Source organism: Callospermophilus lateralis, chromosome 7, assembly GCF_048772815.1.
Source record: "Callospermophilus lateralis isolate mCalLat2 chromosome 7, mCalLat2.hap1, whole genome shotgun sequence".
Classification (NCBI taxonomy): domain Eukaryota; kingdom Metazoa; phylum Chordata; class Mammalia; order Rodentia; family Sciuridae; genus Callospermophilus; species Callospermophilus lateralis.
The window spans coordinates 128,258,105-128,272,678 of record NC_135311.1 but is presented as its reverse complement, the minus strand read 5'-3'; the positions used below and the strand labels follow the sequence as shown (position 1 = coordinate 128,272,678).

At 34.8% G+C, this 14,574-nt stretch overlaps 1 protein-coding gene across 2 annotated transcripts in view; it reads left to right on the top strand.

Annotated features, from left to right (window-relative positions):
• The window catches only part of Kdm1a (lysine demethylase 1A), a 60,911-nt gene that overhangs the window by 12,833 nt on the left and 33,504 nt on the right, over positions 1-14,574 (top strand). Inside the window, exon 3 of one of the 2 annotated variants that reach the window (XM_076861072.2) lies at positions 10,737-10,796. The exons of the other annotated variant lie outside the window; for it this stretch is intronic. Within the exon in view, the coding sequence (XP_076717187.1) occupies positions 10,737-10,796 (60 nt within the window). The remainder of the gene's footprint in view (positions 1-10,736; positions 10,797-14,574) is intronic. 2 annotated transcript variants of the gene reach the window in all.

Below are 14,574 nucleotides of genomic sequence, written 5' to 3'. Positions count from 1 at the left end.
ATTTTATTTATGAAAACAGGAGGTTTGTTATTTTGTCTGATTGAATTTATTTTATTGAGATGAACAAGTTATCCGTTTAGGCCTAAATATTATTTTTAGATTTTCAATTTTTGGCCATAACTTAGTGCAGCGTTATAGCCTTGGTGGTAATCAAAGTGGGTAAATACTGTGATTTTTAATACTAAGTATTGTTTGTATTTAATATCTACCTTTTTTTTTTAGATTTCCATGTATTTTTATATTTACTGTATTACATATTTGTTTCAACAAATGATGATTTTACTTGCTTTCCTTCTAGTACCTTTTCTGTGAAGATAAAGTTTTTTTTGTTTGTTTTTATTTTATTTTTTTTTGAGATCATAGCAACTGATCCTGAAGAGATTGCCTTTGAATTGAGTGAGTTTGATTTAGTGTCATCATAGTGGAGCTTCTATAAAACAGTAAAATTTCATTCAATTGGGCATTACTGCTGAAGAATAATTGCCCTTCCATTTAAGTAGCCTTCTATTAGAAAAAATGCTTTTTTGCTTTCTTGGCTTAGTTATTATGTATCTTAGATCATTCCTCAGTTTCACATTAGTGAGGCTTTACTATATTAACTAGTTTTCCAGCACTTAGATTTTTCATTTTCAAACAAAATCATGATTTAGGCCCTCTGCCCCACACCTTTAACAGTTGAAATTTACAAGAAAAATCTTACTAAGTTGTTTCTGGATTTAAATTTTTCCTAAAGAAATTTTTATTTGGGAAGATATAGTCTATTTTGAGTTAGAAGTAGCAGTAGCTTTGTTTTACATAACCTGAGATTTTATGGAAACATAAAGAAAATTTGAAATGAGCTATTAGGATGCCCACCTTTCTTCTCCCCACTTTTCTTTTCTTTGAGATGGGGTCTTGCTATATTACCCAGGATAGTCTTGAACTCCTGGGTGGAGGCCATCCTCCTACCTCAGTTTCCAAGTAGCTGGTACTATAGGTATGTACCAGGCCCAGCTAGGATGCTTTTCTCAAGACTTCTCAAGTTGTAAATTTCTCAGTAGAGACAGCAGAAGTGTGTGTGTGTGTAAAAGCACATGCGTGCATTACCAGTTTTCTAGGCTCAGTTATGGTACTCATACTTTCTAGTGGATTTCAGGTTTCTTTTAAACCATTGGTTAACTCTTCAAGTCAATTTTTTAAGGTTTGGTTAGCTGATTGGTGATAGCTCTGTATTATAATTTATTTTGTTTATTATGGGACGAATTACTTTGTCTCCTTGTATATATTTTTATTGGACCAGAGAAAGTTTTTCCTCTGTTTGGATCACAAGAAGCTCTTTGTTATACATGGTAACTTAGGAAGTTGTGTTAAATAAAATTAATGAAAATCAGAGATTTTGGGTTGACGATTTTTGTGTGTGTATTTAATAAATTCTGGACTCTGCTTTTGTAATAGTAAAATTGTGGATTGATGGTATTTTTAAAAATCACATTGGGTTGGGGAGGTAGCTCAGGGGTAGAGTGCTTTCCTAGCATACACAAAGTCCTGGGTTTCATTCCCCATCCCATTTAAAAAAAAAATCATGTAAGATACAACTTGAATTAGTAAAAATGCTAAATAACAACATACATAAGAGTTATGGTTAAAAAGAATTTAACTTAATATTCAGTCACGGGCTGGGGATGTGGCTCAAGCGGTAGCGCGCTCGCCTGGCATGTGTGCGGCCCAGGTTCGATCCTCAGCACCACATACAAACAAAGATGTTGTGTCCGCCGAAAACTAAAAAATAAATATTAAAAATTTAAAAAAAATATTCAGTCACATTTGATCACAAATGCTATTATTATGAATATATATATATGATAAAACTTTGACCAAAATTTTGATTCATTATTCAGCATAGCAAAAATCCAGAAGGCAGAATTTTTTGGATTATCCCTTAAAGTTGATATAGTAGAATTTGACTAGAGAAGAGTTAAATATTGATTTCCTTTCTTTAAAAGAGGGGGGGGGGAATGAAACAAAACCTCTATGGTTCTAATATTGTCACTTTATCTTTGTCTAGTTCTTTGCTTATATAAGAAGCCCTGATCTTACCTACAAGGCAGGCATACTGATCAGTTGGTAACAGCCTTGGGTGTATATTGCTAGGTACGGGATTCAGCACATCTATGCTGAATGGTATGGTCAGAGCTCAGGTGAATATTTTGGTTTTGGTGGTCCTAGGATTGGATCCAGTGCCTTGTCCATGCTAGGCAAGCACTCTATATCCCCAGCCCATGTGTTTTTGTTTTCTTGTAATTTTGTTTTCTATCTTGTTTTGGCTATTCTCAGATTTCTCTCCATCCTAACAAGTGGAGTCAAGAGTGAGAGTGGCTTTCAGTTTTGTTGAGAATTAACTCGGATCTTACCTCCAAAAGAAAAATTTCAAGATTCTGTTATATCCCTGTGCCTAGCACAAAACCCTCTTGTATAGATTTACCAGAACTGGCTAGGGAATTCATTCCTGATAAAGCTGTTTATGTTGCCATTGAGACCTGCTGGTGTAAAATAAATACCTGAAATAATTTGAGGTTTTATTATATGATGTATGGTAAACACATTCAGACAACAGACCTAGGGTTAACTTTCTTGCTTTGTTGTGTTGTGTTTTGTTGCAAAGCATTATTTCAGTGTCATGATTTGGATCTGTGCTCCAAAATAACTTAATGGAAGACTGAGAAAAATGTGACAGGCTGAAAAGGTAATTTAGATGAATTCATCAAAATTCTTACGTTCTGAGAGATACTATAAATGGACTAACATATATATACTATACAACTCTGGTCCCCATTCTCAGGTAATTTATTGCCTACCATGAGACACAGATGTATGCCTGTGAAACAGAAGGGAGAACTCAGAGTGTTATATTTTCAGTTTAAAGATTCTAGAGGGACGTGAAGGCAGAGGATTGGAAGTATGGAGGAGAATTTTTAAAAATATGAAATGGAGACATTCTCTGCCTCCAAATGTGGTAGTTCCTCATTCACTTTATTCTACACACTTTGATTTTACAACTACAATACTTTGTTGCAGGCACAGTGCTGGACTCTAAGAGTTCAAAGATGACTGGGACCTCCTGCAAAGAATTCAGTATACTGTAGGGTTACGGATATTAACAGTTTGCCACAGTGAAGAAACAATAGAATAGAACTGTATACACAATATGTAAGGAACTTATGTAATTTTTATTTCTTAAATGACAGATAAAATTGTATGAATTTACATTTACAACATTTTTAAAGTACATATGCATTGTAGAATTAAGTCTAGTTACTTAACATGTATTAACTCACATAGTTGCCATTTTTTTTAACATCTAAGCATTTTTTAATATGATATGTCATTATTAACTCTAGTCACCATGTAGTATGAATGTTAAAGAATGTTTCTAACTAATTAGAATAGACTAAAAAAAAAAAAAAAGAATGTTTCTGTCCCAGATTAGAGTTTGGAAATTTTTCATTAAATGTGGAGGATTGAAGTTGGGCTTTTATGAAGCAATTTTAGATCCTTTAGATTCTTTAACCATTGAATCCGGCTGCTAAGAACCATTGAATTAGATGTTTAATCCTTGAGAGATAGATCTGCTTAATGAATTATTTCATTTCATTGATTATTTTTACTTTTTATTAAGAAAAAATAATTTTTTTAGGTAAGCAATTTCATTTGCCTCTGAATTCTTTTTAATACCATTTATTTGATTTGACCTTGTTGTAATAGAATAGGTTAATTTGTCCATGACAAATAAAATTTTACTGTGAGGGTTAGGGTTAGGGTCTTATCTGACAAATAAATTTACTGTGAGGATCAAATGAAAAAATGTGATATCTACCTTTATGTATAAACATTTGGATTTATTAAACATTTGAACTAGGAACAGGAATGGGGTAGGCTGGTGTTTTATTAAGAGAAAAAAATCGGGTCAGTTTATAAATTATGAAGATATATTATGCTGTTAGTTTTGGAAACTGGAAAATGTTTATAGTATCTCATTGTCAGTCTTGTCATTTATAAAACAAATCATTCTCTTTTTTTAATATTTATTTTTAGTTATAGGAGGACACAATATCTTTATTTTATTTTTACATGGTGCTGAGGATCGAACCCAGTGCCTCACACATGGTAGGCAAACGCTCTACCTCTGAGCAATAACCCCAGCCCTGAAGCAGATTGTTCTTTTTTTTAAAAGAGAGAGTGGGGGGGGGGAGAGAGAGAGAGAGAGAGAATTTTTTAATATTTATTTTTTAGTTCTCGGCGGACACAACATCTTTGTCTGTATGTGGTGCTGAGGATCGAACCTGGGCCGTGCGCATGCCAGGCGAGCACACTACCGCTTGAGCCACATCCCCAGCCTGCAGATCGTTCTTAAAGAATCTGTATCCCTTTGCAGTATTTGTACTTGTGTGTGTAAGAACTTTTAAATCTTGGTATTAAATCTTTTTTGTTAAATCATGAGAAAAATGGCAAATATTGGTACTTATAACATAGACCTTTCCTTCTCAAGGGAATAATTGAAATTAATGTATCAACTGTTGAGATATAACAGATAGGAACATTTTTTATTGTGTTTGCTGATCAGAGGTTTTAAAAATTTGAAGATAGTTTGTGGAAGGGGTTTGCTTTATATATATATATATGTATGTGTATATATATATATATGTATATATATACATATATGTTATTTGAAGATCAAAGAACATGAAAATTGTATCTTCCTTGGAAGTATTAAACCCAAGACATATTTTAGGTGGAGGGGAGCCTTTAGTTTTATCTGGATGTCAGTAGCCAGAGTTCTGAGAAACTATTACCTTGAGCAGGGAAAGTGGATTCTGTTTAGGAAGCTCATTCATCTCATTGTTAATGTTAGATCGGTGCTTTTTTTTTTTTAATTTTTTTTTTTAAAAAGAGAGTTTTTTAATGTTTATTTTTTAGTTTTCAGTAGACACAACATCTTTGTTTGTACGTGGTGCTGAGGATTGAACCCGGGCCGCACGCATGAAAGGCGAGCGCGCTACAGCTTGAGCCACATCCCCAGTCCTAGATCGGTGCTTTTAATAGAAGCTCCAGAAAAAAGTTTAATGTAATGCCCATTTTAAAAACAGGTGAATAAGTAAAAAAGTAGGCTTTATTTTTAATTACTCAAAAAAAAAATCACCTTAAGTTTGGTAATTGGGCAACATATAATAGCATCTGCATTATAAACTTTCTTTAAAACATTTTGAAATGTAAATTATGAACCAAATTTTGCAGCAAAATAAGTAGGATCAAGAAAATTCCTATTATGGAATGTCTAGGTAAATAGCATGTGAAAACTTAAATTTTCTCCATCAGTTTTTAAAGATTTACTTGTAAGCCTTTTACTTTTGATAGGATCCGGGCTACTAAGTTTCTCATTTCTTCTTCTTCAGTGGTTCAGTGGAAATTCCAGGCAGGTTCCTATTTCAAGCAGAACCATTTTTCTGTTTTCTAGATCCTTAGAAGGTGGGTTTATGTACTGTGTAACCCTGGAATTGCTGTTCTGATTGAAACCAATGAATTTCATTTAGGTTAATTCTGTTGACCAGAACTGATCATTGTTAGCAGTTAAAGGGTCTCTATGTGCTTCAAAGGAACCCCTGATCCTTTTCATTCTGATTAGCTTAGCCCAGTTTATTTCATTTTTACATTTCTTATTAATAGTATAAGACCATTTATTTTGCCAAGAGTCATGGTCAAAAAGGTATCAGGAAAGAAACACACAAAGAAAAATGTATAATCCTCTTTTTGAAAAGCTACCATCTCTCACCACAGAGTGCAGAAAGGCGGCATGAAGTGGTGATGGTTACTAGTAACTCCTGCCTTTCTCAGTTTTATGTCCCCTTCCCCTTTGTTTGGTCAGTTGTCTCTGTTTAACCAATTCCTTTTTGAAACAATGACTTTCCTATGCTCATGAGATTAATCATACATTTATAACTGCCTCAAGCTTTCTGAGCTAACTACCTTCATGCTATTTTAAAGACTTTTCAAGACCCAATCTGACTTCAGAGTTCTGTTCCTGAATTTCCAACCATCTTTAGAAGATTTCCATTAGATTTTATTAGCTTATCTCCCAAGTTTCCCATTTTGTTCATTGTATTACCTCTGTCCTGAATTAAAAACCTGAGTCATCATGAATGACCTTTATTCCTCTTTACTGTCTGTTAAAGTCAATTGTCTTATGTAATCTTTTTTATTTGCTATGCCTTTCGCACTTAACCATGTTATTATAAGTGTATTTCACTTAAGATCTAAATGATTTCAATAGCCTTTCAATTGAATCTCTTTTATCTAGGTCACTTTTCTCCTCTAATCTGTGTGGTACAAGGTGGCCAGTTGTTTTGCTGCTTTCTTGCCAAAGCTTACATGGTTCTATGCATTCTCCCCCGCACCCCACCCCACCCCACCCACACTGGTTACTGCTAAGATCAGTGTTTGGTTTAGACACGAAGGTGTGACCCCTTTTCCTCCCTCTACTTGGTTCCCCACTGCTCTTCCAGGCTGTGTTCTTAATGGCACTGCACATTAAGATCTGTGCTTTTCTCTTTGCCTCTATGAATGTTCTGAACCATAGTGATGTTTTCACTGCCTCTCTGTCTACCAAATGTTCTCTGAACTTTTGCAGAAAAGCTTCCTTGATTCTCAAGTCTGTTTAGCTTCTTTACTGCTTGAATCTTTCCCCAAATAGTTACACACTCTTTGAAAACAAGGTCTCTACCTATTCTTTAATATTGGTATGTGATAGTTTTTGATAGGTATTCAATAAACATCAAATTAGTGAGATTATTAAATAAGAAACTCAGCTGATTTGTTAATACAGTGGAGATTTGTGTGTTGAAAGATGGTTTTAACTTTTGAAATGTTGTTCCCTTCACTAATATAACAAGCTCAATTTGAAACAAACATATCGGCAGTCAACTTTCTTCTATGAATTTAGCCATTTTGATAATTGCTCTTCTCTTTAAAAATTATGCTTCCTAAAAGATTTACAAGTTTCTCAAAATGTTCACTAAAGTTACCAAATACGAATGCTATTCCAAGAAGCTAGTCAAATGTGAACTGAAGTTCCTAGGAATGGCAAACCAATGATTCTTATCTCCATGCTTGCCTAAGTATTTGAAAGTCAACATAGGCTTCCTTTAAGAAGTTGGAAGAGCTGGGCACGGGGCACATGCTTGTAATCCCAGTGGCTAGAGAACCTGATGCAGGAGGACCAAAAGTTCAAGGACCGCCTCAGCAACTTGGCAACGTCCTAAGCAACTTAGACTCTGTCAAAATAAAAAGGGCTGGGATCTGGGCGGTGGCGCACACCTGTGGCTTGGGAGGCTGAGGCAGGAGGATTGCAGGTTCAAAGCCAGCCTCATAGAAGAGCAAGGTGTTAAGCAATTGAGACCCTGTCTCCAAATAAAATACAAAATAGGGCTGGGGATGTGGCTTAGTGGTCGAGTGCCCCTGAGTTTAATCTCAGTACCCCCATACCCTGCCAAAAAAAAGGGGGTGTTGAAAAAGTGATCTCTTGAATATTTGAATCAAGATGAGAAAGCATCCAGCATATAACTGAAACACTTCTAGTCAGATCTGATGAAAGACAACTGAAAGAAAGGCTGTTGTGTAAGATAAACCAAAAGGATTTGATTTTCAGTTTGGAGAAGATATGCACAAATAACCTGAATATTTAAGAGCTTTACTTTAAAACTTGAGGGTATGTGGTGGGGGGAAGGGCTTGTGATGAAACAAAAGGAAGTCAAAATTGAGTTGATATTAAAAAGTTGCTTTTAAATATTTTCATTTCTGTTTTGAACTTGTATTCGTGGAAGATAACAGCCATGCTTGCCTGCTGTCATATGTCTTTGTGTCATTGTCAGAAATAGGGTCTTGGAAAAGCCTTGGAAACTGGTGAATAAGGCATTGGTATTATATATGTGCGCTACTCAGAAACACGGGATGGAAAGTTAACTGCAAATGTCTGTGTGCTATAATTAAAATGATGAAGAATTGGTCTATAATACCTCTAATAAAGATGACCCTTTTCAGCTCTTTGGAAAAATAGGCATCTTCAGTACCCATGAGAGGAAATAAGCAACCTCATCCTGTTATTTCTAAACAAGTTAGACTCTTATCAGGACAAAAGAAAGTATCTTTTTCCTTAAGCTTATTTTAAGCACTTTTTAGTTTGTTTTCCATCACTTTTTATGTTTACACTACCTTCTACTTGTTTCATTCTGTTTTTCTTCTTAAATAATCCTTTGGAATTTCATTTCTTGACTTTTTTAGTGTTATGTTAAAAATCTACCCTGGGTTTTGAATATTTTCTATTTTTCTCTTTTAAGTATTTTTTAAATTAAAGAAAAGTACTTTTTTAAAAAATTTTTTTTTTAGTTGTTGATGGACCTTTATTTAATTTATTTATTTATATGTGGTGCTGAGAATTGAACTCAGTGCCTCACACATGGTAGACAAGTGCTCTATCACTGTGCCACAACCCCAGCCCAAAAAAGTACTTTATAAAAATTTCTTACATATGTATACATATATATGTTGTGTAATAAGTATATGATATGTATATATCAAAAAAGACCACCTTACCTTGCCTTGTTGTACCATTGTTGTTCTTATTACCCCGCCCTTTTTTTTTTAAACACCTGTTAGGAGTAAGAAATATGCATTTCTGTTAATTATCATTGACTCACAAAAAAAGAGAAGTCAGTCGTAGATATATCTACCTTCTGTAGGTTAACATGAACTAAGTAGCGTATTGTGTGACATGTAGTTTGAAAATAAGGAAAATGATAGGAATAGGAAGGATAAAGTAATTTAGACTGAATGGTGAGGTTGACAGTGTTTTTTGTTTTATTTATCTAATTTTTTAGTAGCGATAAGGTGACAAGAGATTGTTACTTTCATTCTTGCCAAATCAGGAGAATCATTTGAGAGAGAGAGAAAATGTTATTCCTAATGTCTAAATGTCATTCTTCAAACTCTGTTTGTTTCACTGTTCTGAATCCATCCCCCCACCAAATACTGTTTAGTATTCTTATCCAACTTGGTTCTATTGGGAATCAAACAAAACAATGACAACTTTTTTTTTTTTTTTTAAAGAATAAATCTAGAACTTATTGTTTCTTATTTAAACTTTATAATTTAAAACGTAAGGCCTGAGCTGGGGTTGTGGCTCTGTGGTAGAGCGCTTGCCTAGCGTGTGTGAGACTCTGGGTTTGAATCCTCAGCACCACATAAAAATAAAAATAAAGGCATTGTGTCCATCTACAACTAAAAAAATAATAATAATAATAATTAAAAAATAAAAATAAATAAAATGTAGGGCCTGCATTTTCCAGATACGTTTGCAGATTGGATTTAGAAATTGGATCTTCTCTTAATGATCATATGCTATTTCCCAAGGGTTATAAACAACAGATCACATACATTATGACTTGTCTGAGCCTACCCTTCTAGAGCCTAGAGGACTTTTTAGACAACAGCATAGTAAAATAATCATAGAAAAAGATTCTTTATACAGAGTATATAACTTCTAGGAGCATATTCTGATATTATAAAAAATCAATTTTATTTGTAAATAATGTGTTTAAGGATGAAGATGTCATTCAAAGTCTCACAGACCTTGGAGCATTTTTATGGGGCTAGCTTGGTTTGACTTTACTACTCCCTTCTAATTCAAGTGGTAGAACAGTCAATCTGCTTTCTAGTTGGAATGTATAGTTTAAAATAGACTGTTTAATTAATGAAGCTTTTCCAGATATAGATCAGTGGGAAATGGTGTTTTCATATCTTCCAAAAGATCACGCTGTAGTTTTCCAGTAGTGTACTGGGGGCTGAAGGCTTAAGAGGATTATAGTATCTGTCTTGGTAAAAGATTTTGGAAGCCTCTGGAAGACAATCTATCCTGATTTTTTCAGATTGAATTTTCCAGCTTTGATTCTTTTCTTGACATTACTCCTACACATTAATCAAAGAGGGAAGATTTCTTAACAAGGCTTATTGTGTAGCTCAAGTTAGAAGTTCCTTTAGGATCTCACCTGCCTCCCTTTATACCACCAATAAGTGCATGTGTATCTGCAGTACTTGGCCTCTGCTAGGATGTCTTGGGATATGTTCTGAAGTTGTATTTACTAAAGAAGCATTGGCATATTCAGCTCTAGTACTGTCTCCTGTGTGTAGTAAGTGAAACTAATTCTGGAGCTGAATCTTTAAGTTGTGTTCTTTGCTTTGAGGAGAAGTAAACTTTTTTCATTATCAGTCTTTTGCTTGTTGTCTTCATGTTTAACTTTTTTAGATAGAAAGTTAAACAACTATTGAGTTGATGTTGAATTGTTGCAACTCCAGGTGCTAGAGCCCATTTCATACCCATTTTGTTACCAAAGGCGTTTAGAATCCATTTCCCCTCCCCAATTAACCCTTAGTAAATAAGACTGACAGCAAGAATTTAGTGATTAGAAATACCATGTACTTTGTTCCACTGACTTAACAAGAAGCAGCGTGTAAAGTTGAAATTTCCTGACCAGGATTTGGAAGATTATGATGTAATACTCTGGGCCTTGATTCCAGAAGAAGGAGTTCTCTGAATCTGGGTTTACTAGTTGGTGGTGAATTCATGAGTCACCAACTATTAGGCCTTTATGTCCAGATATTATCTTAATTTATGGAGTAAGGTCCCTGAGTTCTCCTCTTTCCTTCCACAGGGCAAGCAGGAGGACTTCAAGACGACAGTTCTGGAGGGTATGGAGACGGCCAAGCATCAGGTGAGGGTGGCACTAGATGCTTGCCACTTAGTAGCAAGAGCCGCCAAGTCAGGGATTGATGCTTGCAAGTGTTTTTGGCTGTGGTATCCACATTTTAGCCAGAGTGCAGGGGAAATGTGACCCACAGGACAGAGTAGTCTGATAGGAGAGAGTGTGGCCAGAATAAAGGCAAGCAAAACCTGTTGAAGTCCTCAGGCCGGTCTCAGCCCTCCGCTCTTCTTCATGTTTTTGAGGAGATGGCGAGTACTTTTCTCATTAGCAGTCTTTGCAGTAAAAATAAACATGATGTAAAACACTTAGGAATCATGGGACCCTTAAAAAGAAGAGTAGCATATGCATAGAAATGCCACGGACTTGAAAGTTTAAAAAAAAAAAAAAAAAGAAGTATGCTAGGACTAGTCAGGCACACTATGTAGGCAAGTGACATATTTTTAGATAAGGTTGATACATGGTGTTGGGAACTATTTTTTTCTATTGATGTTATATAGTTAATTTACAGTTTATCTCAAGTGAAAATTATCTTAAAAAAAAAAAAAGAAGTCTACTGAGAGCACTTTTCAGAAATTTTTACTCCTAGAAAAAAGTAAAAAAAAATTATAGGGGCCACCTTCTGAAACAGTTTGTTCCAGGAACCCAAAGTAGTGTTTGGATTTCATCCTTTGAAGGATGTTTTTGTGTGTTCCAGTTCTCCAAGCTGGTTTATATATACCATTTGATAGATTTGGAATAGGTATTACTTCATTGTTGGAGGTTGTCACTTTCTATTAAATCTACTTTAAAATTACTATCTGTTGCAGTGTGCATATAGCAGGCCAGGAAGTATTTGTATCTTATTCTCTTGGATCAAAGGTAGTTCTGTGTTTATACAGTAGTTGGTAGTGAAAGAGATCCAGAATGTTAAAAGTCTACTTCTTTAAATGCTATCCTAAGGACCAGAGATTGATACTCAATACACGCTTTTCTTGGAGAAATTCTGATGTAGTACTGTTATCTATGACAGATGGATCAAGAACACTTAAACGGAACTGTTGAGGATCAGGGAAAGCTTTTAGAGCTTTAATCTCAAATAATTTGAATTTTGTTGTTTTTTTTTTTATCAAAATATTTGCTTTTTTACTTAAGTAAACAATGTGGTTTGTTGCTGAAAGTAACTGGACTTTTATGTGAAATGGTGTTGCTTCTTACTGTTAGTAAAACATGACTTTTAAGGAATTTCCAGGAGTGGTGGTAACTGTTCGGAACCCTTCAGGCTCTTTCTTCGGGTCCTTGTCATGTTCTGAAGTTTGCTTTTTTGAGACAATCCGTTAGTATTAAAAATGTGCGTACAGGTAATCAGCTTTCTTCTCTTGATGAAGCTGGATGACCCCTCATGGGTATCTTGCAGCTAGGGGCTTAACTTCCTTAAAATCCACCTCAACTTGGTTGTGTACATCCCAATCTTGGCTCTAGAAGGGATCTTGAGGCCATCTTGTCTAGCATCCTGCCTTCAAGTAAACAGCATTCTATTCCTCTTATTTCATGGATTAGAACCTAAAATCCAAAGAGGTTTAGTGACTCAGCCAATGATGAAACAATAGTTGTAGAGGAGTGAGAGTCCAGGGATTCTTACCACTTGGTGCGTAGACCATTGCTTACACCACTAGGTTAATTTAAGATAGGCATTTACCCCAAAAATGCAAAATCTGAAGTACAGAAAAAATCATGATTCTCCTTTTTTTTTTTTTTGTTTTCTTTCTCCTACTATTTATTCTTTTCTTTTATTTTTTTTTTTAACAATTATAGGTCTTGTTATGGTGCATTTCTAGTTCACTAATTTTAAGTAACCTTATTATGTGTCTCCTATTGGGCTTCTGTTTTCATACTTCTCAGAAATCTAGTTGTAGTAAATTTATCTACTTTAGTTAAAAAGTCAAAGGCAAGTACTTTTTCATGGAGGTCTTCCCCCCTTCCATTACCTTACTCTAATCAAAATGCTACCTGTATCTTATCTGAATTGGGGAAATGATTTCATAGAATAGAGGGCCTATAATCTCACCTTCCCCTGCTTTCCTCCCTCTTCTTCCTCTCTAGTTGGCCTACCCAAAAAGGTCTAAGTTATTCGCCTAAATGTTTTCAGAGAGCGTGAGCGAGTCAGACTATTGAATAGAAAGGACAGTTCTGCCTTAGCATGATTACATTCTGGAGGTGATACTGGAATTACTTGTGTGAAGTGATGAGCTGGAAGGAATTGAACAGAAGGGAAACTGATATGTAGTCAGCCTTGGAGCCTCTGAAAATTTTAGCATCTTTGAAACACTCTAAATTTCCAGAATACTAGATTTTGTTAAATGCATTTACACAACAAAGCGCAAAACTGTGTTCCAGAGTAAATGTAAATGTAAATTTCTTCTGAATTATATGTACTATTGATACTTATTTAAACAATGAATATATTGTTAACATCAATTGTATTCTAAAAGTTTTTTTCAGTAAAGGAGATAACTTATGAGTTGGATTACTCAAAGTAGTCTACTACTACACTTTGGAAATATCCTACAAAAAAGGATGTTTTGATTTAGTTCCAAATCAACATTTTTTTTTTTTTTTCCTCTTTGAAAAAGGGGCCAGGCATAGCAGTGGTGCATGCCTATAATTCCAGCAGTTTGGGAGTCTGAGGCAGGAGAAATACAAGTTTGAAGTCAATAGCCTGGACAGTTTAATAAGACCCTGTTTCAAAATAGAAAATAAAAAAGAGGACTGGAGATGTATCTTAGTGGTAGAGTGGGCTAGGTTTTAATCCCCAGTGCTGGGAAAAATAAAGAAAGATGGAAGAGAGTGTTAGTTCAGGTATATGATAATTCACAGCTGGTAACTTCTTTAATTGCACTTGTTTAAACTTTTGATGTTTTAACTTAGTTATTTAGAAATTGACACATGAATGACTTATGTAAGTAACATTTGTAACATTGTAACAATTCTTGTTACATATTCTCAAAGTTAGGATACTAGAGTGATTTTTGGTAAGGACATTTAAATGAGGAACCAAATATAATATGAAATCTAGTGGTTTTTTTTCCCCCCCCCACATGGCTATTCTGGCTTTCCTGGAAAAATAGTTTTTGTAGTAGAATTTTCATTGACCAACTACCTGTTAAACATACAGAAGATGATATAGCCAAGAAAAAAAAAATCCTGTTTTTGGCAGGAAAAAGTGTAATTTAATAGGAATAAGTGATTTTCATGTTAATAGCATACACATAAAATGTATACCAATGTGTAACCTATTAAGAGATATTTGGTAACTGGATACATTGGTGCATACCTGTATTCCCAGCTACTTGGGAGGCTGAAGCAGGAGGATCACAAGTTTAAGGTCAGCCTCAGCAACTTAATGAGACCCTGTCTCAAAATATAAAGGACTGGAGATACAGCTCAGTGGTTTCTCTGGCTGGGTTCAGTCCCCAGTGGGAAATTTTTTTTTTTTCATAAAAAAGAGGTATTTGGTTCGATTATTCAGGATTATTGTGAGGTAATAGTGTTCCTTATAATGTGAGATGGTTTTGGTCTTAGATTTTTGGTTTTTGTTTAATTTATTTTGGTTTGGAGATAGAGACTGGGGACATCAAAGCTGTATAGTTTTAGGACATTTCCCATTTTGGGGAACAACTCTTACCCCTGGATAATGAGCATTTCTTCTTTTCTTGTCTTAATTTCGTGCTTTACCTGCAGCATTGTGGCTCTTCCTGATTGTTTCTTTTTTCCCTGACAGTCTTTAATTTTATGATATAATGAATTAAAT